At 41.0% G+C, this 26,258-nt stretch overlaps 2 protein-coding genes across 7 annotated transcripts in view; one reads left to right on the top strand and one right to left on the bottom strand.

Moving 5' to 3' along the window:
- MACROD2 (mono-ADP ribosylhydrolase 2) overlaps positions 1–26,258 on the bottom strand; it is an 884,685-nt gene that overhangs the window by 765,892 nt on the left and 92,535 nt on the right. The window lies entirely within an intron of this gene.
- Positions 10,393–12,342, top strand: FLRT3 (fibronectin leucine rich transmembrane protein 3; the record flags this gene model as incomplete). Its single annotated transcript, XM_082277273.1, has 1 exon — positions 10,393–12,342. The coding sequence occupies one exon, from the start codon at positions 10,393–10,395 to the stop codon at positions 12,340–12,342; it is 1,950 nt and encodes a 649-aa protein (XP_082133399.1).

Genomic DNA, 26,258 nt, shown 5'->3' with positions numbered 1-26,258 from the left:
TATGCAGCAGTTTCCATAGGATTTACAGTAGTCAAGCCTTCTCTGAAATTCATGGAGCTTGGTCTTGTAATCTTTTGATTCCAGCAAAAAGTGCAAGTGGAAGATAACTAGGATCAGCGGAGAGACTTTCTGGGAGCTAGCCTTCCCCCAGACATTGGCTCTGTGCTGGAGAACAAGCTGGTCAAAACCCTGCATGAGGTGGCCAGGATGACTTGTGCATGGCTAATGAAGAGAATAGGATGCTAAGATGTCTGCTGGCAAAATAAAACCCGTTTGATGGAAAATTTTTAAAAAACCAAAACAATGGAAACATCAACCACATCTACCGAAAACAATGCTACATGTGTGTTTGCAAGCTATGGTTAAAGGAAACTGGGTTTTATGAAAAAACACCCAGGGAAGATGTTTTCTAGTTTGCCCTTTAACTGCTATAAATTTTTGGTTGCGTTTGAAGAGCAGAAAGTTCAGGAAAAATCCCTAAGGACTGCAGCCTGGCCAGGACACAATCCCCCTCAATCTCAGTCCTGCTGGGCCTGATAAGGTACCTCCCGGTGAGCGCCGTCCTGAGTGGAACAGTACCCATTGATGATTCCAAAAGGAATCACCCCGGGAAAACCTCAAATCTTCCAAAGCTGCCATAGCCTACAATGCCTTACAGAAAGTGCCAAAGCCAGAGAAATGCCAGGGGAGTGATGGCGCTCACAGTCATGTGGCGACTGAGACTGAGGAAATTTATAAAATTTTTTGTGTTTTAAATAGGTTTTTTTTTTAAGCGCCTTCGTGAAACTCGCGGCCTGCCTTGGTCCTTGGACCCAAAACTGGGGAGCCGGGATCACCTGCCCAGCCCAAAACCGGGCACTAGGGGAAGAACCGGGGGATGAACGGGAGGCACCCCGCTCCCGGAATGGCCACCAGCGGCACCACCGCTTCTCTGCCACATTAGAAAAAGGGTACAGAGATAATTCAAAAGCCCCCGTGCGAGGCAGAGCCGCCACGTTCGCCCAGCGCCCCCCGCGTGACGGGGCCGTGGCGGCGCCTGCTGCGCCCCCTAGCGGCGGCCCCGCGCCACGCCCCGGGCCCGGCCCCGCCCCCCGTGACGTCCGGCCCCGCCCCCGCGGCTCCGCCGCTGCCGCCGCGACTTGAGGGGCGCGCGCCGAGCTCCGTCCGCGGCCGCCCCGCGACAGCGCAGCGCCCGCTCCGCACCGCGCTCCGCTCCCGGCCTCGCCGACGCCGCCGGGACCGCCCCTTCCCGCGCCTTTCCGCAGGTAAGCGCGGGATAAGCGCTTTTTCTCCTCCGCGGGACTTGCGCGGGTCGGGGGGTGCAGGGGAGGAGGAGGATGTGGAGGGAAGTTTGGGCGCGTTCCCCACACCACCACCCGCTTCCCAGCGCCGGGGTGCGGGCACGGCGCTGCGGCGGGGAGCGCCCGCCCGCCCTCCCGGCGGGGCGCGCAGGAGCGCAGAGGGCTTAGCCCGCACATTTGAAGCGCACCCAGGGGCTCCCCGAGCTAGGCGTGCGGTGCCTGCGCTGCCCCGGCCCCAGGAGAAGGAGCCAGCGCAAACCCGCCGTGCGCGGGGGCGGAGAGCAGCGCGGGGGGACCCGCAGAGCAGCGCCCGCGCCCCGCGGCGCTGGGACCCCGGCCGCGCGTTTTAACGCGGATGGTGGGGGGTGCTCCTGCCCGTACCCCGCATCGCTCCCACGGTTGGGAAACTTCCCCCTCCCTCCATCCCTTCTTGCGGCATCTATTAAAAAAAAAAAAAAAAAAAAAAAAAAAAAGCCGAGGCGATGCGTTCGCGCCCCTGCGCAGCGCTGCCCCCCGCACCACAAAGTCTGCGGGCGAGAAGATGGGCAACAAAATGGTTGCACGGAAAGAATGCAACAGGCCCAAATTCCCGCCCTGACGCCCCACTTTCTTTGGGAGGAAGAGCTGGCTCATAATCCTCCTGCCATTTCATAGGTCCTCGCCTAGTTCTAATCAACTTTTCAGCTGTTTTTGGTGTATTTAAGTGATAGTCTGCCCTCATACAGGCGCAGCTTATTCATTTATAGATGGCTTGCAAATAAATAGTGCACCACGTACTTCGTTGTACATCTTATCTCTACATGATTCTGACCCCCAAATCGTTTCACGACTGCTGGATGTGCCAGAATCTTTTGTTTTAACCGTTTTCTTCATACGCAGTTAGGAGCTGCAACTTAGTTGATCAGGCAAAACCCGAGTATTCCTGTATTTCCCAACGCAGCGGTCCTGCTTCCCAGCATCTGCCATAGCTCACAGCACCAGGCACAGCTTTCTGATTTTGGGGTTGGTTGGTTGGTTTGGTTTTTTTTTATTCCTGTTTAGTTTCCAAGCTCATCCCCTTGGTGAATAAAAGCTCAGCTCTTGCACAGACAGCTGCCTTTCTGGCTCAGTCTTGCTCTTTGAGGTCGCCTCAATTTTAATCTCTCTGACCGCAGAAGGGTTTGAGCTCAACCCTGGCACATCAAGGCAAAGTTGCGAGGAGTGTTGCAAACGCGAGGACGAGTGTAGGTAATTAACTAATACATGGAATGCTGTTACCGATGGGTCATTAATTTGGGCTGAAGGCAAGTCGCTTCCCTTCTGCAAGGGATCAATTCTTCTCAGTTAGCAGAGTACAGTGGAGTATCTTCTACAGCAGATTCACACCAAAACGCAGAATTTATTTTACAATTAAATCTTACTCCTGCACGTCAGCTGAATGTATTTTCTCTTTGCCTCTTTGAAACAAGAAGATTCACATTTTGCATTTCCATGTAAATCATTCATACAAGGAGGCTGAAGATGTTCAGACTTTTAAAAAGCAGTTCCTTATCCTGACCCCAATTTCCTTGTCTAAAATTTACTGTCCAAAAAGATGGAAACATCAGTTATGCTCATCATCTATTGCCTGGGGATATGGCATCTTAATGAAGATTTCTTTGAATTAGACTGAAAAATGCATTAGTCAATTCAAGTGTATAAAGAAAGAATTACTTGCTTTAAAACAGAAAGATCAGTCTATGTTTTCCTTGTCAATATATGCCACGCATTAGGTCATACTTAAAGAGGTTTCAGTGCCCTTCCCTCCCTCAAAAGAAAACCCACCTTCAAGTTTCCTTTAATTTGTTCCAAAACCATACAATACTGCCCTGTTTAAGATAGGGTTTCATATATTTCATAAACAAAATGTATACCTGGGTTTACAGAAAGCCAATTATCTTAAAATATACTGAGGTTATTCTAATCCTTCTACTTCATGCTGCTATCAAGCTTTTTTATTTTTCCATCCCTTTTAATCACTTCTAAAAGCTGTATTTTTTCCTGTCTTCTGTGCTCCTTCTGTATAACAGAAACAGTGACAGTCCTTGGCATATATTTAAAATGCTAATTCTCTTTCCTCTTCTTTTTTTTTTTTTTTTTTTTTTGGTACACTTATACCATTTTAACTGGAGAATAACCAGATAAATACTGAAAGTAATCAGCATGGGAAATTCTGTAAACTCTGAAAGAGTGATTTATTTCATTTTTTTTAACTCCCTCCTTTGCAGGCTGTCTCTGTTTTTCTCAACAGGAGACTTTGTTGTAATTAAAGCAGAGAAAACTGGACAGCAGCAAAAAACATCTGACTTGTGGCTCTTAAAAGCACAGGTTCTGTAGCATGTACCACCCCCCAGTGGGCAAAAAACTCTGTAGTAAACTCACATCGAGCTTTGATCTCCAGAAATAAAGTGGATACATTTTACAGCAAGAACAAAATAAAGATGAGTTTCTGGGTTGGGGTTTTTGGTGTTTGTTTTGGTTTGGTTTTTTTCCCCTCTGTTACTAGTAGCTAAAAGTTGTCAGATACTGTGTAAGGCAGTGGTGACTAATCAAAGCAATTGCTGGAGTTTGCGAACTTTGCAGTCGCAGTTATTTGAAGTGGCTTCAGTTGGGAGATGGCCATCTTTGTCTCCTTGTAGCAGGAAGCATGGATGCTAGTGGCTAGTTAGCTCTTAAGTTTTTTCCTTAATCACTTCAAAGCATAGGAATGCACAGAAGAATTAATATGTGATTGCTTACATTTATTTTTAATAAGCAGCCAAATACCACTCAGGGCAGGAATCTTAAAAAGTGTTCAGTACACATCTTATGGCATCACTAACTCTCCTTTGCCTTTCATGACCTGTAAGAATCCAAACATTCTTACAGCTTCACATTCTTTATAATTTTTTGAGGAGCAAATTTAGTAATCAGGAGATGAGCAAACAACTGCTTTAAAAAGGAAAGAAACAAAACTACTGAAATTTGATCTAGTGTTTAAGTAATGTTTTTACATGTCTGGAGTTTTGTGCCAGAAATTCCCTATCAGGTATAATTCTACTTAAACATGTCAAGAGGGGGAAAATAGATTTTTTTCCCTTGAAACAATGGCAGCATTTGTTCTCTATTCTTTTATTTAATGCCCAGACAAATTACCTCAACAGCAGCTCTCAAAAGAAAACCTAGAAGCCATAATTGGCTAAACTCAAAGAGCACTACAAAACAAAACAAAAATCCATTGCAAAAGACTCCCCCTCAAAAGTGTTTTCTTAACGTGCAACCTTTCCTGCAGCAGAGTAGTCAAAACAAGAGAGGGAGAAGGAATAGAGTAATAGTCTGTGTCTTTTCAACCCAGCATCTTCAAAACTAGGAAAGATTTTAGAAGTAAACTTCAGAAGAGAACCACTCAGAGTTCATTTCCATCCTCTACAGCAAATACTGGTTTGGCTGATCTTAGGTGTGGAGTCAAGCTTTTACTGAGAATTCATTTTTAAGTCAGATTTATGTGCATTTGAGGGCAGATCACATAAAAATTTCCATTTTTTAAGACACTTGAGTTAGACTTAATAAGACACAAGCAGTATTATTCCTGCTGCACAAGAAGTGGGAGCGAGTTTTCTGCAAGTAAATGAAACCTCCAACAAAAAACAAGAAACAACAAAAAAAAATTTCACTAACACGCAGTGATGCAGCCTGACTGAAGGGCTCACTCTCACTTTAACAAATTCCTTTGCATTTTTTTACCCCTTGGAGAAAGACCGCTAGAGAACCTTCTGCTTGCCTAGCACCAAACAAAAGACTGGGGCACCTTCCTGAAATATGATGATCGTGGAAATTGCAGCTCCTAGACAGGGTGCTTAGAAAGCATTTTGCTGTCACTATCAACTAACCCTGACTAATACACTTGAAGAAAACAAAGTGTGGACATTGTTTTAAGTCTATATTAGCCCTGTGGAACTTACTAAAAAAAAAAAAAAAAAAGTTGGTGAAGCTATTTAAGCTGCAGCATGACCTTTGTAAGCACAACTGACATTATAAGCAGTAGATGGACTTCACAAGTATTTTAAAAAATAAGCACATTTTGTGTTTCTGATATGTTTCAGATTCTAAACAAATACAGAGCTAATTCTGGAACAGAAGTACACTGGTTAAGCAAATTGGCTTGCCACGTATGTATGTTCTAGTGGTGGCTTTGAATGATAGTTTAGTCATTTATAACCTAAACATACCTAGTAGTTTCCCTTTCCTCTGTTACTCTGATGGTAAGAAAGAAGCCACTGAACTACCAGAGTTCCTGCTGGAGAACACAGAGGTAGATTAGAAATTCAAATAAGCATTGTGTGACCTCAAGCGAGGCAGGTCTTGATTTTGTTCACATTTTATCACAGCTTGGAAAGAAATCTTTCATGCTGTTTTTAGAAAAAATCCCAACTTTTCAAGTATACCAAAACTATTTATTTTGTTAAGCCATTGCCTGCCTACAGTACAGTGAGTGCAGCTGGACTCCATACTTTAGAGTAAATACAATGTTCTTCTTAGGTACTTTTTTTTTCCTATAGCTCAGCTTATGTTGAGCACTTTAAAATGAGATGTCCCCTTAGCTGTACCACAGCGATAAGTCCACATGCGAGGCCCACAAGTTCTTGCTGCCTCTGGTAATTCACTTGCTTACACAGTCCTAGGAAAACTAATTTAACCATGTGGTTCAGCAAAGTTCAGGAAAACATCAACTCAGAATAAAGAGCAAAAAGGCTGCTGTTCAAAATTTTCAATGTTACTTTTGTTACCAAAAAACAAAGAGTGATTTTTGCATTTAAAAATTAATTTTAGCACAGACTTTCTAAAATCTTTGGTCTGTTCAAAAATAATGGCTTCTTTCAAAACCATGTGTCCATGAAGCCTCCCAATCTGATGTTGCAGAAACCTGGACACAGTGTCTGTACCAGTGGGGGTCACTTTTCTTTTCATCCTGCCAGATCAGCTATAATGACTTGGTGTCAGGGAATATTTAGAGACAGCTCAAGAAGAGGAAAGTTGGAGCATGGCAGCAGGATTCCCTTCTTCTCTGTAGACAGATCACTGGAGCCTTTGATATGCAAAAACATTGTTTTCAGCTATGGCTTGAGATATAAAAGGGAAGTGCGAGATATCGAACAATCAAACCTGAAGAAAACTATTCTAAGTTTAGAAAAGGGAGTGGGGGGTATAGTCTTAATCCACATTTTTGAAACAGTGTCGTCTTCTCCAAAGAGACCTTTTCTTTTTCTTGCTCTTGTTTTCATGTAATTTTGAGAGAAGGGATAAAAAAAATTCCAGGAACTTAATGAGCTTTAGTGCTTTCATTTTAATCCTACACATTGCTGCTATTATAATAGTGGCAATAAATGAAGAGATGACTATCAAATGAAGCACAGAGGAAACAGTTTATATGCTAGAAAGGTAAAACAAATGAACTTACTTTCTGTGTGTGCATGGATCTATGTAATGTATGCATACTAGAGCCAACGTTTTGCTTAATACTAACAAGTTTTTTACAGCTCAGAGTTCTAAAGAAAATTTATGATTTTAAGTACTTAAAAGTTATTGTAGCCTTCAAAGGCCTATTAAAGGAATTTATATTCCTATTTTACCATACCCTTCCAGAAAATACCCTCTATCACAACTTCACATTAGTTCCTAAGAGATACCATTTTTTTTCTACAGCTATTAAGCTGTTGTTTATTTCGAAGTTTTAGGAATAGGGCCTAGGCTTCTTTCCCCAAACGCTTGAGTAATACAGAGCAAGAAAGCTAGATACTGGAAGAATACAGAGCTTTTTTGTTCTATTTCATAATGATTATATAATTTACCCAAATTACATAAGTTACCAATAAACATGCATTCCCTTCTATTCTAAAATGTGGCCACATAGATTGAGTTTTTGCCTTAAATAAAGCATACATAAAAATACTTACTTAAGCCACAGTGGGGGTCTCTCATTTTGAGTTCTTATTTTCATTGAAAAACTGCTGAGAACAAGGTGCTGAAAACAAAGCTCAGAGGAGCACGAAAGCAGCAGCAGGAGAGAAAAGATTTTCACTCCCTCACTGGACAGTCACATCATCTCTCAAGTGGGGGGGAAGGCTTTGGGGTTTTTTTTTAATGGTTAGCATTTTTCTATGAAAAGGTGGAGCAGAATTTGTATCTATTTAAATAACTTTGTATCACTGCATATTCTGTGTTGCTGTAAGGAGTATGACTGGTCTGTTTCATAACAGACCTGTTACAAATTGCAAAAGATAGTTTTAAACCAGAGAGCGTTTGTGTTTAGGTCGAGTATTTTATGGAGGACCAGAAGCTGTTCTAGTTTTGCTCCCAGGAAGGCAGCTAAGCAGGCATAACATAACTCAGCACGCTGTTCCTGCCAAGCATTTTGGTTCCGAGGATTGTGCTTCATCCTTTGGACAAACGTGAAGTCACAAAAGGGAAAAGCAAGTAAACATTAAGGATTTGTTTAATTTCAAATTTAACCACTTCCATTTCAGACATGCTACCTAAAAGCTCACATGGAGCATGGACTTGGTATCTCACTGGATACTTTATGTAGTGATATGAAGTAGCCCAAGTTAAGAATGCTGTTTAAAAAATAATTAGAGTTCTGTAAGAAATACAAATGAAAGAATATTTTTATTTTTTGAAATTTTACACACTAAACCCACCTATGTATTGCCAAAGAGCTGACAGAGATGCCTGGCTAGTCCCTAGCTCAGAATCAGCATGCTGCAAATGGGAAATATTCACACAATATTTTTGCAAAATGCTTCCCTTTTCACCCAGTAACTAGTGAACAGTAATTAGCTCCCCTTACACTTAAAACCAAGGAGAGGATCATCATCTATCTCTATTTACCAGGAACACAAGACAAGAAACCATTTTGGCCCTTTCCAAGGAGGTAACACTGGCATTTGACATCAGGTGAAAAACATAATTTACAAATATTTTGTTACTCCCTGCCTTTATTTTTCTACTGAAATGGGGGAAAATACAGTTCCAGCAAATCTGCAGTAACATGAAACTACACAGCAAAACATTTTCTGAAAGAGCTCTGTGTGTTTTGCTGAAATACCAATGCTTTGGGGAAACAAGGTGTGCTACTGATGTGTACAGGGGATGCAACTCTTAAAACTAGTGTGCACCAGTTGTTATTAATTCCGATTTTTTTGTTTTTACTTTTGCAGGACATTAAGAGTTCGAGGAAAGCTTTCAAAGGGGAGTTTTCTGGGAAGGAAATTTTTTTTTTGTGGGGGTTTTTTATAATGAAGAAAACCATCTGAATTGCCTGATGTTTCTATGGTAGAGTAACTTGAATTCTTGCAGCACAGGAGGAATTCTTTCCTGCATTACAAATTTGGAAGAAGTGTTAAAAAGTGAGAGTCGGAAAATGGTTCTCTCAAAGAGGTGTGGATGTATCAGGATGTAGCTACTGTACAAAGGTCATACTTGGATAATTCTGGATAGGAAAAAGCATCCTTTTCCTGACCTCCTGAAGAGGCTGCAGTCCTTCGAGCCTCAGCATAATGAATGGTTTCTATCACGCGGTGCTGAAGTTCCCTCCTCCGACTACTACGCTGCACAGAAGAGTTTGCAAGAGTTACAAAGAAAGTAATTCCTGCTAAAGGCATTAAACCAAACAAAAGAGGCTCTCCATTCACAGACTTTACATGAGGACAAAAATAGAGGGAAGCTGAAGCTTTTCTACACCGGGGCCTGGTGTGCTTATGTACCATGATAAATCTTGGTTGGAATGCTCATTGAGTATTGTGCAAGGAGTCAGGAAACACACACCACCACCAAGGACCATCTGAGTAAACGCCATCGAGAAAAAACTGCTTCATGGAGTAAACCGTAAGAGTGACTGGGCAGAAAGACATTCCTTTACTGGATATCCTCGAGCACAGAATTTACTCATACCTTTAAATACGGTAGGATCAATAATTAGTTTATTTTCCTTTCCATGCCTCTGAGAATAAAGTTCAATTAATATATGAACCCATAAGAGAAAAGGTCATGACACTGCTTAATGCATAGGTCATCTTGCAGGAGTTCTCACAACCCTAATTACAATGGTAATTGAATTATGTTGTTTTAAAAGCTATAAAAATGCTAATTACCTGAGCTCAATGTACAAACACACTACCAATGCAAAGTACAATCTCAGTCTCAAGAGTTAATTTATACTATGCTACTAGTAAGATGGGAAAATGTGGTTAAAGCTGCCGTATAGACTCTTACAGGTGTGCTACTTAGTAAGACGACTTTTGAGAATGACAAATATTTAAACATGAAATTAAGGATGTAATGAAATGTTTCATCCAGTGAACTAGACAGCAATAGCTCTACCAGTTACCTGCCAGTTGTAACATTCACCTTTCTGAACACCCATTTAAGCTTGAAAACCAAGCAAAGTAGTCCACAGTGTTTGTAAGTTACACACTGTGAAGTTGAGCACTTGGAAAGACTTGGGAAAAAGTCTTCACTGGCCCTCACTCTTTTGTCTGCATTTTATGCTTTGCCTTCAGGGCCTTTTCTGACCTTCCGAAATACCTACCACTAGACTTGCAGGTTTGGTTTGGATTTTATAGTTCACTTAAGGGCTCCTGGGGAAGTTAGCTGGCTTAGGAATTACTTCTTATCTTTCAGATATAGAATGATTTACTTGAACTCTGGTGTGACTTCATTTCTGTACTTATCTGGTATCTGTGAACAAAGATTATTGGTACACGTGAAATGTGAAGGAATCCTTAGAGTCTTGTTGCTTAAGCAAAACAATTCACAGATCAGACATACTTGATTATATTATTTTCAATCACTATGCAGAATAACCTATTAGTTAATTGAATTAGTAAAAGTAGTAGAATTACAGGTGTAAGGAAAGAAAGTAAAATGCATCTATGCCCTTGAATTTTGGTTTAATGTGTATTTCAGATGTCTTCTATAATGTTGAAGTTGATTTTTTATTGCGGTTTCTTCACTGATGATCTGGATAATTTTGTTTGTTTGGTTTTTTTAGATTGTTGAAGATCAGAACCTTATACAAATCTCATCATTCCTGACCATGATTAGTGTTACCTGGAGCATCTTCCTAGTTTGGACTAAAATAGGGCTGTTACTTGACATGGCACCTTGTTCTGTTAGTGCCAAGCCATGCCCTTCAGTTTGTCGCTGTGATGTGGGTTTCATATATTGTAATGATCGCGATTTGACGTCTATTCCTACAGGAATCCCAGAGGATGCAACTACCCTCTTCCTTCAGAACAATCAAATAAATAATGCTGGGATTCCTTCAGAACTGAAGAACTTGCTTAGGGTTGAAAGAATATATTTATACCGCAACAGCCTAGATGAATTCCCTACTAACCTCCCTAAGTACATTAAGGAACTGCATTTGCAGGAGAATAATATAAGGACCATTACTTATGATTCACTTTCAAAAATTCCTTATCTGGAAGAACTGCATTTGGATGATAATTCTGTTTCTGCCGTTAGCATAGAGGATGGAGCTTTCCGGGACAACATCTATCTCAGACTTCTTTTTCTCTCTCGAAATCACCTTAGCACCATTCCCTGGGGTTTGCCTAAAACCATAGAAGAACTACGCCTGGATGATAATCGTATTTCCACGATTTCTGAGCTGTCCCTTCAAGACCTTACAAATCTAAAACGCCTTGTTTTAGATGGAAATCTTCTAAATAATCATGGATTAGGGGACAAAGTCTTCATGAATCTAGTCAATCTTACAGAATTGTCATTGGTCCGCAATTCACTCACAGCTGCACCAGTGAATTTGCCAGGAACAAACCTAAGAAAGCTTTATCTCCAAGAAAACCACATCAACCGTGTGCCACCCAATGCTTTCTCGTACTTACGGCAGTTGTATCGACTAGATATGTCCAATAACAATCTTAGCAATTTACCTCAGGGTGTCTTTGACGATCTGGACAACATCACTCAACTTTTTCTTCGCAACAACCCTTGGCACTGCGGGTGCAAAATGAAATGGGTACGCGACTGGTTACAGTCATTGCCTTTAAAAGTGAATGTACGTGGACTGATGTGTCAGGCACCAGAAAAAGTACGTGGGATGGCTATCAAAGACCTCAGCGCAGACTTGTTTGACTGTAAGGACGATGGCGTGATAAGCACCATCCAAATCACTACTGCAGTACCAAACACATTATACCCAGCCCAGGGACACTGGCCCATTTCTGTGACCAAACAACCAGACATCAAGACTCCCAACCTAAATAAAAACTACAGAACCACAGCAAGCCCAGTACGCAAAATCATTACAATATTTGTGAAATCTGTAAGCACGGAAACTATTCACATCTCCTGGAAAGTTGCACTACCAATGACTGCTTTGAGACTGAGCTGGCTCAAGATGGGTCACAGCCCTGCCTTTGGATCTATAACTGAAACAATAGTTACAGGCGACAGAAACGACTATTTGCTCACGGCTCTCGAACCAGAGTCACCATACCGTGTGTGCATGGTTCCCATGGAAACCAGCAACATCTATCTCTCCGATGAAACACCCGAATGCATCGAGACTGAGACGGCGCCTCTTAAGATGTACAACCCTACCACCACCCTCAATCGGGAGCAGGAGAAAGAACCTTACAAAAACTCCAGCTTGCCCTTGGCCGCCATCATTGGCGGCGCAGTGGCATTGGTGGCCATAGGGCTGCTTGCCCTGGTCTGCTGGTATGTCCATAGAAACGGGTCCCTGTTCTCCCGGAACTGCACCTACAGCAAGGGACGCCGGAGAAAAGACGACTATGCTGAAGCAGGAACTAAGAAGGATAACTCCATCCTGGAAATCAGGGAGACTTCTTTCCAGATGATACCAATAACCAGTGACCAAGTGTCCAAGGAGGAATTTGTAATACACACCATTTTCCCACCTAACGGCATGAATCTGTACAAGAACAGCCACAGTGAAAGCAGTAGTAACAGGAGCTATAGAGACAGTGGTATTCCAGATTCAGATCATTCACACTCATGATACTGAGGGACATGAAAGACTGGTTTGGGTTTTGTTGGTTTTTTTGGGTTTGCTTTGTTTTTTAAAGAAAACAAGAAAAGACTGACTTAACAGTTGCTGTTCTACTGCAAAACACTGGATTAAAAGACTGACAAAGCAATGTACTGTACATTTGCCATATAATTTATATTTAAGAACTTTTTATTAAAAGTTTCAAATTTCAGGCTACTGCTGCGATTAATGTAGTGGGGATACCTGACCACAATTCTATATTTTAGTATTTTTTAGTAATTTGTACTGTATTTTCCTTGCTAATATTGAAGTTACAGACCATTTAACTTTTGTGTTCTACTGAGTAAGATGACTTGTTGACTGTGAAAGTGAATTTTCTTGCCGTGTTGAGCAGTCAGAACATTCATCTGAGATCCTTGTAAGTGTAAGCACAGGCCATTTTTCACTTTGGTATCAATAAAACGATGTTAAACATGGCAAATCAGGAAGATCAAAAAAAGTGGTTACAAAAACTCACAGAACTTTCAGTGTTGGGTCTATTAAATCTGTAAACCACAACAATATTCAATAAACAAAAATGTGTGTAGTAATGGGCAATATCAGCTGTCTGGATATATCAATTCAATAGCGGTGAAATCCAATTTAAAAGAGAATAATCAAATTGATGACATGCATGAGATTGAAGCTTTTGACAAGTGTTTAGCAAGGAATTAAAAAAAAAAAAAAAAAAGTGGTAAACTCTACAAACCAAGGGGGTAGATACAGTTTAGGAATAGATTTTTGGTTATCAGAACCAGTGGTCTGTATATTACAGAGAAATACTGATGGATGCTCACAGGCATTTGGGAGACAAGGGCAGGAAGACAGAGACAACACTTTGAAACTGCTTTGAAAAGAAAAAGGGCTGAAAAGTTTCACAAGAAAAAAGTGCAGGACAAAACCCAAGGCAATAAAAGCAAGGTCTCAAAAACTGTAGTCCCAAAGATGAGCAGACAAATGGGGAATGCAGCTATTCCAATGCATATACAAGTCTGTGTTCAGTCTGTTACAGTCAGGAATACTGCCCATTACTGTCACAGTTATCCAGAAATTCCTTGGTAAATCTGTAAGGTAACATGTTTCTTTCTGCCTTCCTGCTGAACTATGAGCTATTTCATGTTTAAACCCCAAGCCACTCTTTGTTGCAATAATCATTCTGTTTCTTCAACTAAAAACCAAAGTGCTTTGTACGCCCTTTGGCCAGTTTTGTGTGTGCCTTGATCCAACGCTACATGTATCAAGCTTTTAAAAACTAAGAAAAAAGGAAATAATAAAATACCCACTTTTTCATACATAACTTAACTATGAAAAATACTGGTCTTATTCATTAATGAAGTTGAAAAACTACTTCAAAATTATGCTGCATCTCTGCAGTGCACTGATAAGAAACCCACTTGGAAGCTACTACTTTTCAGGTCATGAGCTTCACCTCTCTGTGTTCAGGTTGACTGTATTACACTTGCAGGTTTTCTTCATTATTAACGACTTGGAAAAAAAGTTTTCACAACAGTGAACAGTGTAAACAATGAAAGGGAGGGAAGGCATGGAGTTACAACCCTATAAAATACAGGTTTTTTTAAAAGAAACAGCAAATGAAAAATATTTAATATTTCAGACAGTATCTCAGACAAGAAGGAATGTATAACAAATGCAGTTCAATTCTATGAGAATGTTAGTGGTGCTTGGCCTGTTTCCCTAAGAGTAGTAAAGTATGGGAGATGAAAAGAAGAAAGAGTGACAAACACTGACTGATGGGTTCAGCAGTCAGCCTACAAATTAATCTCCTACCAGGGATCCATCTAACTGTGCAGACCCAAAATTTCCAGTAACACACATTTTTTTCATCCTCATTTTCCAGATGTGCCCAGGGAAGTTCCTCTCCAAACTCCCTGTACCGTGGAGTTGTTGACACCTCACTTTCAAAAATGTCTCCTACAGTTTCCTGAGCAGTGGAGGAGCAGCACTGTGCTGCTTCCTTACTCACCTGACACAAACCATGTCTTCTTGGCATGGAGCATTGATTGTGCCCATGGAAAGGGGAGTGTATCGCTAAACAACAGTGTGCTCAGCTCAGTGTAATGCACCAGACAAGACTCTTTTGCTCTGTTGTCCCATCAGGTGCCAGTCTAGGGAAGGGCAAGAAAGCCAAGACTGAGCATGTGGAGCCCCGTTACGTTGATGTGCAAAAAGCTTCCCAAGCAGTGAGCGGGAAAGGAAAACGCCACAGAGGGACTGACGGATCTGTTCTGTGTCTACACTTGCACAGCGGGATCCCTGATACCTGAGCCCATTTAATGGCTGGGTCACTGGCAAGAGAGCCTAGTCCTTTGCCAGCAGTTCTCCAGTAACAAAATTAAATAGGTTTTGTTGGCTTTTCAAGCTATTTATGTAAAAACCTCTCTCCCAGTTGTCTCCAAATTTATGTTGTGAAAAAGGTAAAACAACACTCAGTGAGTTTGCCTTCTGACACAATCAGAGCCAGAAGTACCTGGTAATGGTATGTACCATCTCCAGGGATGCCATGCAAGGTCGTAAGGATATAGAAAAGTTGGCATTGGAAGATACAGTTGTATGACAGTCTTAAGTAAAATGACTTTTCGTGTGACATTCTTGTCTGTGAGGCAGTAGGGTGCAATTGCAAAGCAACTTCAGTAAATCAGCCCGTTGTTCCTACTTCACCTTCCACCAGCAGGAGTGAAAACCTGGACAAGGCTCTGTCCTCCATAGGGAACCAGGTCAGGCTGGCAGGAGAGCTGCTGTCCTCTTACCACATGTGATGTCAATGCAAAAAGTAGTACACTGGAGCGTACAAGACCTTCCTCGGGTTCTACAGCAACTTTTACTCCACACACATAATGTTAAAATTAATATGGCGAGTGTAAGATTGCTTTCAAACTAAACTGGGTGATTTTTTCCTTTGGCTGTTTATACACATTGCTGTTCCTCTCCATGTCAGGCCCATCTCTTCAAGACTCTGCTACTTATCATCGTGCTGCAGTTGCTGCATGCAGTGCTCCCCAGCACCATCATAAATCCCTTCTGTTAGACAGGTATATATGCAGGCAAAGAGGATTACTACAGTAGGCGGTTTACTCAACACATTTATCAAAATAACATTAATCCACATTAAATTTATCTCAGGTTTTTGAATTCCATGTTATTTCTGTGTACTGTTCAATATTTAATTGTGGAGCAAGGGGTGGGATTTTTTCAGTGTTGCCTAAACCTATGTGCAGAGTTCACTTGATCAGTACCCTCCATATTCTAATACTATGCTAAGTATCTTTTACATTTTTTATCATTGTCCCTTTTTTAATTTATATTGCTATCTTGAATTGCTCACAGTTCTGTTTTAACCTGAAAGCTGTGTCCAAAAACAGCCTGGTACCTTGGAAACCATATTAATTTTGTCTCACCTTGGCACCTTCCAGCGCTAGGGCCAGGAGCTGGACTCAATGATCCTGATGGGTCCTTTGAACTCCGCATGTTCTATGATTCTGTGAGAAACTTGCTTCATTTATAAGCTGTTATTTCCTAGCCTTCTACCAGAGCCTGATGTGCAGCAACTGTTGGGGTTTTTGTCTTGTTTTTTTCTTCTGGCTTTAACAGTACCAAATTCAAAGTATTATCGTCTTGGAACACAGTTTCCATCTCTCCTGCTAATGCACTAGTGAGCATGCAAGCTATCTTATGCCAATGCTGTACATATTGAATGTAGAGCAGCAAATGCAATAAAGCAAGAGCAAAAGTAATAAAGGTTTATTTGCTATTAAAATAATTTACTGACGACCTAATGCACTAAAACACATATATAGACTTCCCTACTAAGAGGATGAAATTTTGCACATTCACCTGCAGCTGAAGTGGGATAAGATCTTCAGAAGTGAGCTGGCAGATGCTATCTGCCTGGATTTATCCAAACCACATTTGTTTGAGATAGTTTCAGGCAGACCCATAATTCACACGGGTACCCTCCACTTTCAAAACACCTTAACCTTACTTCCAAATCCATATATTGTTTCAGCATCACCTTGGGACTGATCGTTGTTTAATTGTTTCTTTACTGATACCAGAACAGCCAGAGCTTCAAGCCACAAGCCAGCCCTTAACCATCAGTGATTTCTTTTTTTTCCAAAGCATAAAGTTACTCCATACCATAGGAGTTTCATCTTCCAAACTACCCCAAAGTGGTTCCATCAGAAAGAAAAAGCTCATTGACTGAATTCAGACATCAGAATTTTACTTTTTTTTTTTTCTTTTTTTCTTTTTTCTTTTTTTTTTTTTTTTCTTTGCAAATGAATTTAACTTTGGGGTGGTGGACAAGAGTCCCACCCTTGTGATGAAATTAGAGCCCTTTCAAACACTCTGGAAGTACAACCATGACAAGGTATTAAATTCTGGACAGAATTGCTTTAAAAGGTTTTGTTTTTTGGAAACATGAAGCTTGATTTAATAGTTATTTCATCAAATAATTTCCTGCTCCTCTCAAAAAACATAAGATAAAAGTAGAACATGGATCTCAGTAAGACAGTGGCAAAGCAGATGCTCAAAACAAGCATCACCTTGTTTTCTCAGCACTGGACATCAAGTAAAATACTCACAGCATGGTAGTCTTTAAACAATGGCTGAGGAGCATTTATTTCTCCCCTGGGGAGAAACCAAGACACTTCGAAATGGCTGTTAAAAGAAATAAATATTCTCTGGATTTTTGATGGTCTAAGGCAAAGGCATACAATACACATTTTAGCAACCAAGCAAGTGTCCCTCATGCATGGACATTATAAATGCCTTATGCCTGAAACCTGCAGGTTGGGACTGCAGACATGAATTCCCCAACTTCTTCTCAGAGCCTTTTTTTGTTTGCTTGGGATGAAAATGTAATGGAGTTATAGTATAGAACCCCTCAAGATTAACAACATGAGTTGAATCTTGATACCTGAAGCTGGGCCTTCTAAGCTAAGCAAGAACACTCATAAATAAGTTATAAAAATAGAAGGGTCTTAATAGGGCTAATTAAATAATCTGACTTGTTCAAGCTGGTTGATAGTGTTCATACAGGCTGATGCTCTGTCCTGAACAGCCCTCTTAAGTCATCAAAAAGAGGGAGCAGATCATAGCCAAGTGCTAGCGCACGCTCCCGTCCCCTTGCTGAGCTTAAGGAATATCTATCTATAGACAGAGATGTGGAAGGTCTAATTGTTCAAACTCGAGGGGCTGCACCATGTTCTTTAATCACTAACTGTGGGAACATCATTTACAAAAGGATGAAATTATGCACATTATGCATAATTTAATTTCCCTAATTTATGCAAAATATTTAAAAATTTATTTAGCTCAGAACTGCACATCCAATTTATGTAATACCACTTTCCTCCAGTGGCCTTAGTCCCTGATAAATGCCAACTTAGGAAACTGGCTTTCCACATTAAAACAGATGGTTTTTGTGGATGTGGGGATTGGTTTTGTTTAATTTTTTTCTTGTGCTTTTTTTTTTGTAATTAAGAACAATAAATAATTTTACTGCAGATCTTTCCATTTTCTCATGGGATACAAAAGTCAACTGATTGATAATTTTAAGTTAATGCCCTCAGACACAGCAGGTGCTGGTGGGATAAAAGATGTCCCCACAAACTCTGCTTTCCCCTCTCACCTCACAATAATGCTTTCCAGGGTTTTAACTTGAAGCCTTGCTTTTATTGCAAGGATTGCAAAAGGGTAATGAAATCAATTTTCACTACTGTGAGATCAAAACTGGGGACTTTTTGAGATGCACACGAGGAGCTGTATTTACATATGCAGGCATGGCTTAGAAGCAGAGTCTTTCAGGCCAGGTTACACACAGGAGGCCACAGCAAATCGAAGCCTTTGTTCACCTCTGAGCCTGCTGTATTAAGAAAATTTCCTAAATGACTAGACCAAACATCAGCAGCTTGAACAGGCGTAAGAGAAAGCCTCCTTACCTTACACATCATCTTCAGCTACCAGTTTGTGTGTGTAAAGTGGAGTTAATTTGGCTTCCTTAAGCATTGTTTTTCCATGGATTCAACAAGGAAGAACAGAAGTAACAGTTTTTAAAAAGGTAAGCTCTTCTACCAAGGAATGTTGCTGACAAAGCAGAGGATTTAAAAAATGATGTTTTAACCCTTATTCCAGAATTGCATCCCAAACAAGCCTGCATAAACCCTACACACTTCCTGATTGTGTGTATAATATGCTCACCACCTGTTAAAGTTACGTTTAATGGAAACAAGTTATTTGCATTGCACTCCTGTAATAGAAAGTAATTTAGAAACTCAAACTATTTTCATTTTCTACACAGTTTGAGCAACAATGTAAAAGTGTGGATAGGTACAGAATCTGTGGTATTTTGTTTGTTTACCTGGTCTCAATAATCTTCTCAAGAAACACTAAGACACTTATTTCCAAAGCCTGATGGAATAAATTACTGCCCATGAGGAACATGAGCTCATTAACAGAAGGAAAGCCATATACAGGGAAGTGCTAACCCACTGAGTAAATACAATTTTAGAGCATTAGCTGATAACACAGAACCTCTGCCTAATGTCTTTAAAGCAATTATTTTACCTTAAGAACTCCTTAATGGCATGTAACCTACTTCATCCACTAAAAACCGTTTCATTTCTCCCTGATACAGAAATGACATACAGCATACTAAAATAAAAATTAAGAAAAAACACCACAGTACTTCCAGGTCTTGGGAGTTTTTCTGGTTGCTAAAATTCAGCAATTTGCAGCCAAATGAAGTAAGCAGTCAGGACAATATCACTGGGGGAACTAAACTGCTGACCTCATGCAATTTCCTTGGATAAGGGAAAAAAGGCAGGGATGGAACTGCACGTAGGGCCTCACCAGCTCAACCACGGCTGTCTCAGACAGACCCTCACCTCTCCCAGTTATGCACCTTGGTGCTTTTGACTATAGGAAAATTTGTAAGTACCTTGAAGGGTCAAAAAGGTTGAGCACCAGCAGGACAACCACCATCTCTAAGCTCTTCTATTCTTTCTTCTTTTTCTTTTGTTTTCCATTGTTAATTGAATAAAGCTCATTGAGAGAGTTTGTTTGGTAAACAGGACTGCTATGCATGTAAAAACCTCTTCATTGCTAATGGTACTTGTTGATACATAGTGGAATTGTGCTGAACCCTCTTTACAGAGTTTGCACTTAAATCCAGGGTAGGCACATCACAAAATATTTTCCCTGGAAATCTCCACTATTCCCTGAACTTACAAATACATGATATTAAGGGTGGGGGAACAAGATAATAATATATTCCTAAGAAGTTCCTCTTACTACTGTTGCTTTCCCCTGTTCCATATACAAATTTAAGAAGTCCAAATAAACAAGATCAATTAAAGAGAATTTTGGAGGAGAGGTGCAACACCACAAAATCACATTTCTACTTCTGAGAATTGAATTATGCTGAAAAAAAGAATAACTACTTGGTTTGTCATAACTTATCTGTCTCAGGAAATGCTCAGGTCTTTCATGATCTGCTGGCCTAGGGACAGAGCTGCACTGATCACCTCGTTCCCTGGGTACAGACAGAGGCATTAAAAACAGCTAAATACCCCTGAACAAAACTAACAGGGACTGGTTTTGTCCAAAAAAAAAAAAAATTGTCCTCAATTTCTGTGTTTTGCCCAAAATATTTTGTCCCAAACTCTGAAATCTATTACTATCCTACACTATTCTTTTAAAAAAAAAAAAAACAAAAAAAAACACAACCAAACCAAAAAAACCCCAAATACCGTATCTTTTTGTTTATATGAACTCGTACCCAATGCTATGATGAGCACATGTTTAGTAAGGCCCTCCCCAGTGTTTCTCAATACATGTTCTGCACAGAAGTAAATGGCAGCTTGTGCAGTACAGTTCATCAACACCTTCCCATTTTCCCTGTGTTATCAAATTATTTCTTTAACACTTACATCATTTGAGTCATTACATGTTACAGTGCGGATACTGTAACGCACGTATCAGACAAGGAGGCCTGTGGAAAAGAAATATATATGGACAGATTCTTGATAGGTGTTTCAGAGATGTTTATTTCTCCAGCCACATGGCCAGGGCTCTGCCGAGGAACTGTTACAGTCACGGGACCCGAGGGTCCTTCCCACGCAGGGGAACACAAAAGAAGCAATGGGGAACAAGGCTGACCAGGGGCAGGAAAACCCCGTGCCTTCCACCAGGGCCCCTCTCCCAGGACCCCACGCCAGGGGGCACGGACCCCAACAATTACATACTAACAGTGCAAAAAGTGGTCTGTCAAAATTTTTTTAGGGTCTTAGGGATGGGAGAGGGAAAGGACAGAGACATCAGTCCAAGATGCTAATTACGGGGAAAAGGGTGCTATTGTACGCTGCAGGGAGATTTTCTTTGTTTTACTGAAAGGAAAAAAAAAACCACAAACTTTCACAAACTCAGTTGTTTTGACAAAAGGACCTATGGAGCTGCTCATGCAAGAAACACATCTTGTTCCCAAAGCAACCACACCACTTTGGGAAGGGAGGGGGAGAGAATGTCTGTCTTTGATATGGATTTGAAGGTGATATCCTATGTCCCATGAAGAAGCACCCCACTGGTACAGTCAGTATAAGCTGGATTGTCTTAATATCCATTTTAAACTCAATGCTGGTGTTGCTGGAAAACTAGAGAGCAAAGCAACCCAGTCCCAGGGACTTCAAATAAACCCCCAAACAAATCAAAAAACAACCAACCCTGCAAAATCCTCAAAAAGCACCTATCAAAGTGATTTCAATCCAGTGATCCGGCACACAGTCAAAGGATGTAAGCTCCTCTAATCCCACTCTTTGAGCTCCTCCAGGCTCCTGCCCCCGTTGCCATGGCCCGACTGACACCTCCTGCAAAGGACAGGAGCCCCGCAGCCCAGCGGTGCCTCCTGCACGGCCCGACGGCTGCTGGCTGTGGGTTTACGCACTGCAAAAACAGCTCAGGAGGAGAGGAGCATGAACAGCACCAATTCCAGTCCGGGAGGTTTTATTACAATGAATTCAGCTCCAGGCAGGCTGCCATCATCAGCATATTTCTGACAGGTATTTTAGTTTTCCTCCACAGAATACCTAACACTACTGAAAGCACTCACTGCTACATTAGATACTGCTGGTTTATTTAAATAAAATTTTTAGAAATTTTAAAATTACCTACTGTTCTCCTTTGTGCTAATAAAGACTAACTTTATCCTTCAGTATAATCCCGCCAAATCAATTAAAACGCATTCAGCGGGTTGAAAGGACACTGGTGAAGTATTAACAAAAGCCTGGTTTGGATTATGCAAAATTTTTGCAGCAATTGACTGATGCGAAGATTTCTGTGGCAATACTTCAGGAAAAGAAAATAAACCTAGCTCTTCAAAAAGTTTCTTAATCTGTTTTGCTCAGTAGCTCTAGGAAGTTATTAGGTCAAATCTCCACACCACTGACCTTCTTCTAAGGTTTTCAAGTCAATCTGTGAGTTACGAGTGAAGTCTCCCATAGTCATTCATGGAAATCTCTACAGTGCTGCCACAAACTGGTGCTTAAGAATATTAAATAGGAAAATGTCTTAAATCAGAAGCAGCTCATGTGTGGGTACGCTTGGGTGCACCACCATCAGCTGATGAACCCATCTAGAACATGCTTGAGCCTTCCTGGGAATGAAGCAGAATTCCTGAGGATAGGGAAATAAGCCATGCTAGGTATCAATGGGTGCTGGAGACCTGCCAAGGCATCTGTTCACATGTCTCACAACCAGCTAAAATGCTGCTGTGCAGGGGGAAAAAATTTTTTCCCTGCTGAGAAGGAGCTCCAGCAGGTGCCATTACCTCTGCTAGGTCTCATCAACAGTCAATGCTGCTTCCTTTGCAAAAAACAAACATTGGGATAAACTTTCATCCGTCAAACAAGCTAGGGATCATGTTTTCTAGTGCTTTCACATTTGTAGGAAGCTGCCTCTGACATCTCCCCCCAGGGCTTGATCATGCAACGAAGGAAAAGTAGCGAATTTTAAAGACACTGGCAGGGGTTTGGTCTTTCAAAATGTCATTGCTAATCTCCACATCATCCAGCCTGCTCGGTAATCAAGATAGAGGAACTGTACAAGTGCAAATGAGTGTCACTTATGTCCTGAAAACAAGTAAGAAAGAAGATATGGAATAAGTATGCCCAAAAGCAACAACAAATTTATTCTCCATGATCAGATGAGGGATTTACTGACGTTTACTCCACCTCACACAGAAAAAAAACCCAAACAAACATAAAGATGTCTCTATGACATTTACCACTTGGCTGAGCAGGTTAGTGCTTTATTAAAAGAATGCTGTACAGGCTCAATGGCAACAAGAACAGGGAGGCCAGGAGTGGTCCTGAGCTCCCACAGCCATTTTCAAATACTTCCAAGATAGAAAACCTGCCTTCTGCAAGACCTGATTTATTTTTTTCTTTTGGGTCCATTAACAGAAAAATTAACAGGAGCACCAGGGTTACTTTAGGGCATTATGCATCCCAGTGACCTGAGTAAACAGAAGAAATTTATGGGGGGGGGGGGGGGGTCACCTGTTCAGGTACACGACAGACATCTAAAAGCAGCTCTGTCATCAATCCCAAGATGCCACATGCCAGCCTGAAGCATCTCTCTCTTTCAAAGGAGGACAGCAGCACTGTGAGCCCACAGATGAGTAACCTCAGCACAGGACTCAGAGAGCCCATGAAAAACTGCCAGTGTTTCCCTGAACCACTAAAGCACAACAGGGAAGCGGCCGATTCATACATGGGCAACTAGGAAGTTGTGCAAGACCTTTACACTCTCATTCTTCTGGGACCTGACCCAGATCTGACTATTTCTCTAATGGTAAAAAAACCACTCATTACTTAATACCTGTGGAATATGATTAAATGCTGATGATGCAGGTTCCTTGAACACTGCGAAGTGCTGGGGGTATTTGTTGTTACATCAACAGTTTTGCAGGAGTAATCATTATACCTGCCTAGAAAAAAAACCAGTATTTCCTATATAGGAAAAGGCGACAGTGATAACTGCAGCTATTTCATATTAGAAGAAAACTAGCAGGAAAAGGAAAACAAGCACCACTTTGGCCCACTCCTCCAGCCATAGTGATCAACTTCCACGTTCCAACTTTATTGTAAAAAACTGAATATATTCTGTGTCCAGAACAGTCTTTTTAAGAAATGTGCTTTATAAGGCCTTTTTGTAATATTCTTCCTTTACTAATGATTTTTAAATGTTCTTCTAATCAGCTTTTTGGCTCAGCTGTAGCAGCAATAGAAGAAATCAGCACAGTATGCCAGAGGAATATAAAATGTACTAACCAGATATGAAGTCAGCTATACAATACTGAAATCCATGCAAGTCCACATCAGATTGTCTGTTTAATACAGAATTTGTGATATTTACTCTGCCATTCAAGAATACTCTTTACATGACACTTACCCTGATCTCTCAAAAGCATGTATTATATACACAGCCATAGTGCAAATGGGAACATTAGTGCTTTAAATCCATCTACTCTTCATTTTCTTTGAAAGCATAATGTATAATAATAAATTATTTTTCCCTGGAAATTACATTTCATTAATCTTTGTCCTTTAAAATAAAGATATAAGCATATGGCCAGATATTTTTCTGTATACAGCATCATCATTCTTACGATAAAATTAATAGGTCTTCCAAGTAATTTTTGCTAAGCAGCCAAAAGTAAAGAGTGAGCAAATTACAATACTAATACTAATTTATTAAGCTACTTTCAAACGCCCTCAGCTTCCCTTTTCTTTGTCTGCAGCATTATAGGACCATTTGATAAAGCAAAACTGCAGATGTTCAGCCCTTTGTTTACAAAGGTAACTGTGGCTGAAAACAAAATGGAAGTGACAGCACCAGGGCTACTTCGCCTTGCCAGCAGCAACGCTGTGCTGGAATGGTTGCTGCTGGAGGAAATTAAACAGTAGAAACTCTGAAGGATGACATTACTGGGGAGCTCTGCAATTCAGACTGGCAAGGAGGCAGGAGTGGGAGCCTTGGAGAGCTGCCACCCACTCCCTTCTATGAACCACAGCGTCCCTTTCCCACTATGCTGTTTTCTGGGCTGTGCAATAAGTTTTCTTAGACCTGCCACCCATATGGAGACTTGGACACATTACACCAAGTCAATCATATCGGCCACTCCTGGTATAAGCCAAGCCTGCCACACTTATACCTCTGTCAGCACTAATTCTGCTGCCTTTTGAGGAGGTGACAAAACTGCTGTGCTGCAAGCAGAGGTTCATCGCAGCCAAGCGAACATACTGTGGGTTCACAAGACAAATAAAAACTCCCAACTTTCACTTGCAGATTTGTCCTGCAAAATTCTCTCCTTACAGATACACCTATTTCACAGCAAATTCGTATTTGTTTACCTTTCCTACAGTGGGTGTTTATGAAGGCAAGCACCACAATGCTTGGTCCTTGGGATTGCATTTTAAATAGCAAAAGCTAAAAGTCTCTGATTAAAAGCCCTTTTTTTAATCAGAAGATCAACTGTTTCACACTGTTGAAAATAAAGAGAACAAATCCAGGCAATATTTTCTATTGCCCACTCCTACTCTTAGAAACATGTGTGACATTTATAACCACAGTGTAAAAGCTCATTAATACTCTACACTGACCTATTAAAAAGGGTTATTGGCTTAACACAATAGGAGACATTCTCCTGGAAAACAGGCAAGAAAAGGAGAGAACAGCTCAAGATAAGCCATCTCTCCACAAACAGGCTCAAAGGGATGAGATCATTAAATGACAGTGTTAAAAGTGTCCAACATTTTTCTCCTCCTCTCTGCTAATTTCAAAACTAGCTTAAAACCACAGAATAAAAGCCCAGTGAACACCCCAGTACATTTTAAAAGCCAATTCTCTCTCAAAGGGCTGATAGCAGGCAGGGAGTGGGAGAAAGGTTTATTTTAGATGAGCTAATCTGACAGACTGGCACCTACTCAGAGGTGTTGGAAGACGTCTGGCGCATCCACACACCCACCAAGAGCAGCAGTAAATCCTTAAAGAAGACAGGGCTGCCTATGCATTAAGTTCCCTTTTTAAGTACTTCTCCCTACAAGCTTTGTTCTTTCTTTTCAAAGAAATAATTTAAAGCAAGCTCCCCATAAATGTGCTCTGGGGGGAGACTCTTACAACACTTGACCTTGTTGCCAAAACTAGCAAACGCTCAAGGCACCATGCCCATGGAAGCACCAAATAGGGTGAGAAATCACCTGCCTGCCAGATGGGAGTCCATATTCCTGCCCCATGCCGCCTTCTAAAACCATCCTTTAGCTTAAATAACTGTGGTTTGCCTGGGGTTTTTTTCTGCCATATACTTCCGGCAAACAATCCTAGTTCCTCTCAGCTTATGTCTTTCTAGGCTGAAGCCAAGCTCTTCCAGGCTACTGGTAAAATGCTGGCTGATCCTTCCACCATTATCCTAATTACCCTTTCTTGACCTGTGGCTGTCTAAACTCATCTTCCTAAGTACAGTTAGGATACCTTCATTCTTTGCTGCTCCCAAATGGTGATGTTGAGCTTATAGAAGAAATTAATATCATCTATCCTTAAGCACATGACATTCTCCTGAAACCAATTAAAGGAAGAGGAAAGCAGTTCTCACATAATAATCCAGTCCTTCCTCGCCTTGCTGATGTCTCTCAGCTTTGGAGTTGGCAAATTTATTTAGCACACTTTTAATTCTCCTGTAAAGCTGCTAATGAAAGTATTAAATAAAGCACGATTTGATCTTTGAGGAACTCCAGCAGTACCTTCGCACGAACTTGCAGCGATAAAAAGGTTATCAAGAATGACAGCACTGAAAGACTCCAGTCTTTAAAGGT

Source organism: Coloeus monedula, assembly GCF_965178545.1.
Source record: "Coloeus monedula genome assembly, chromosome: 2".
In the NCBI taxonomy this organism is placed as follows: Eukaryota; Metazoa; Chordata; class Aves; order Passeriformes; family Corvidae; genus Coloeus; species Coloeus monedula.
This window is presented reverse-complemented; position numbering and strand designations above follow the sequence as displayed.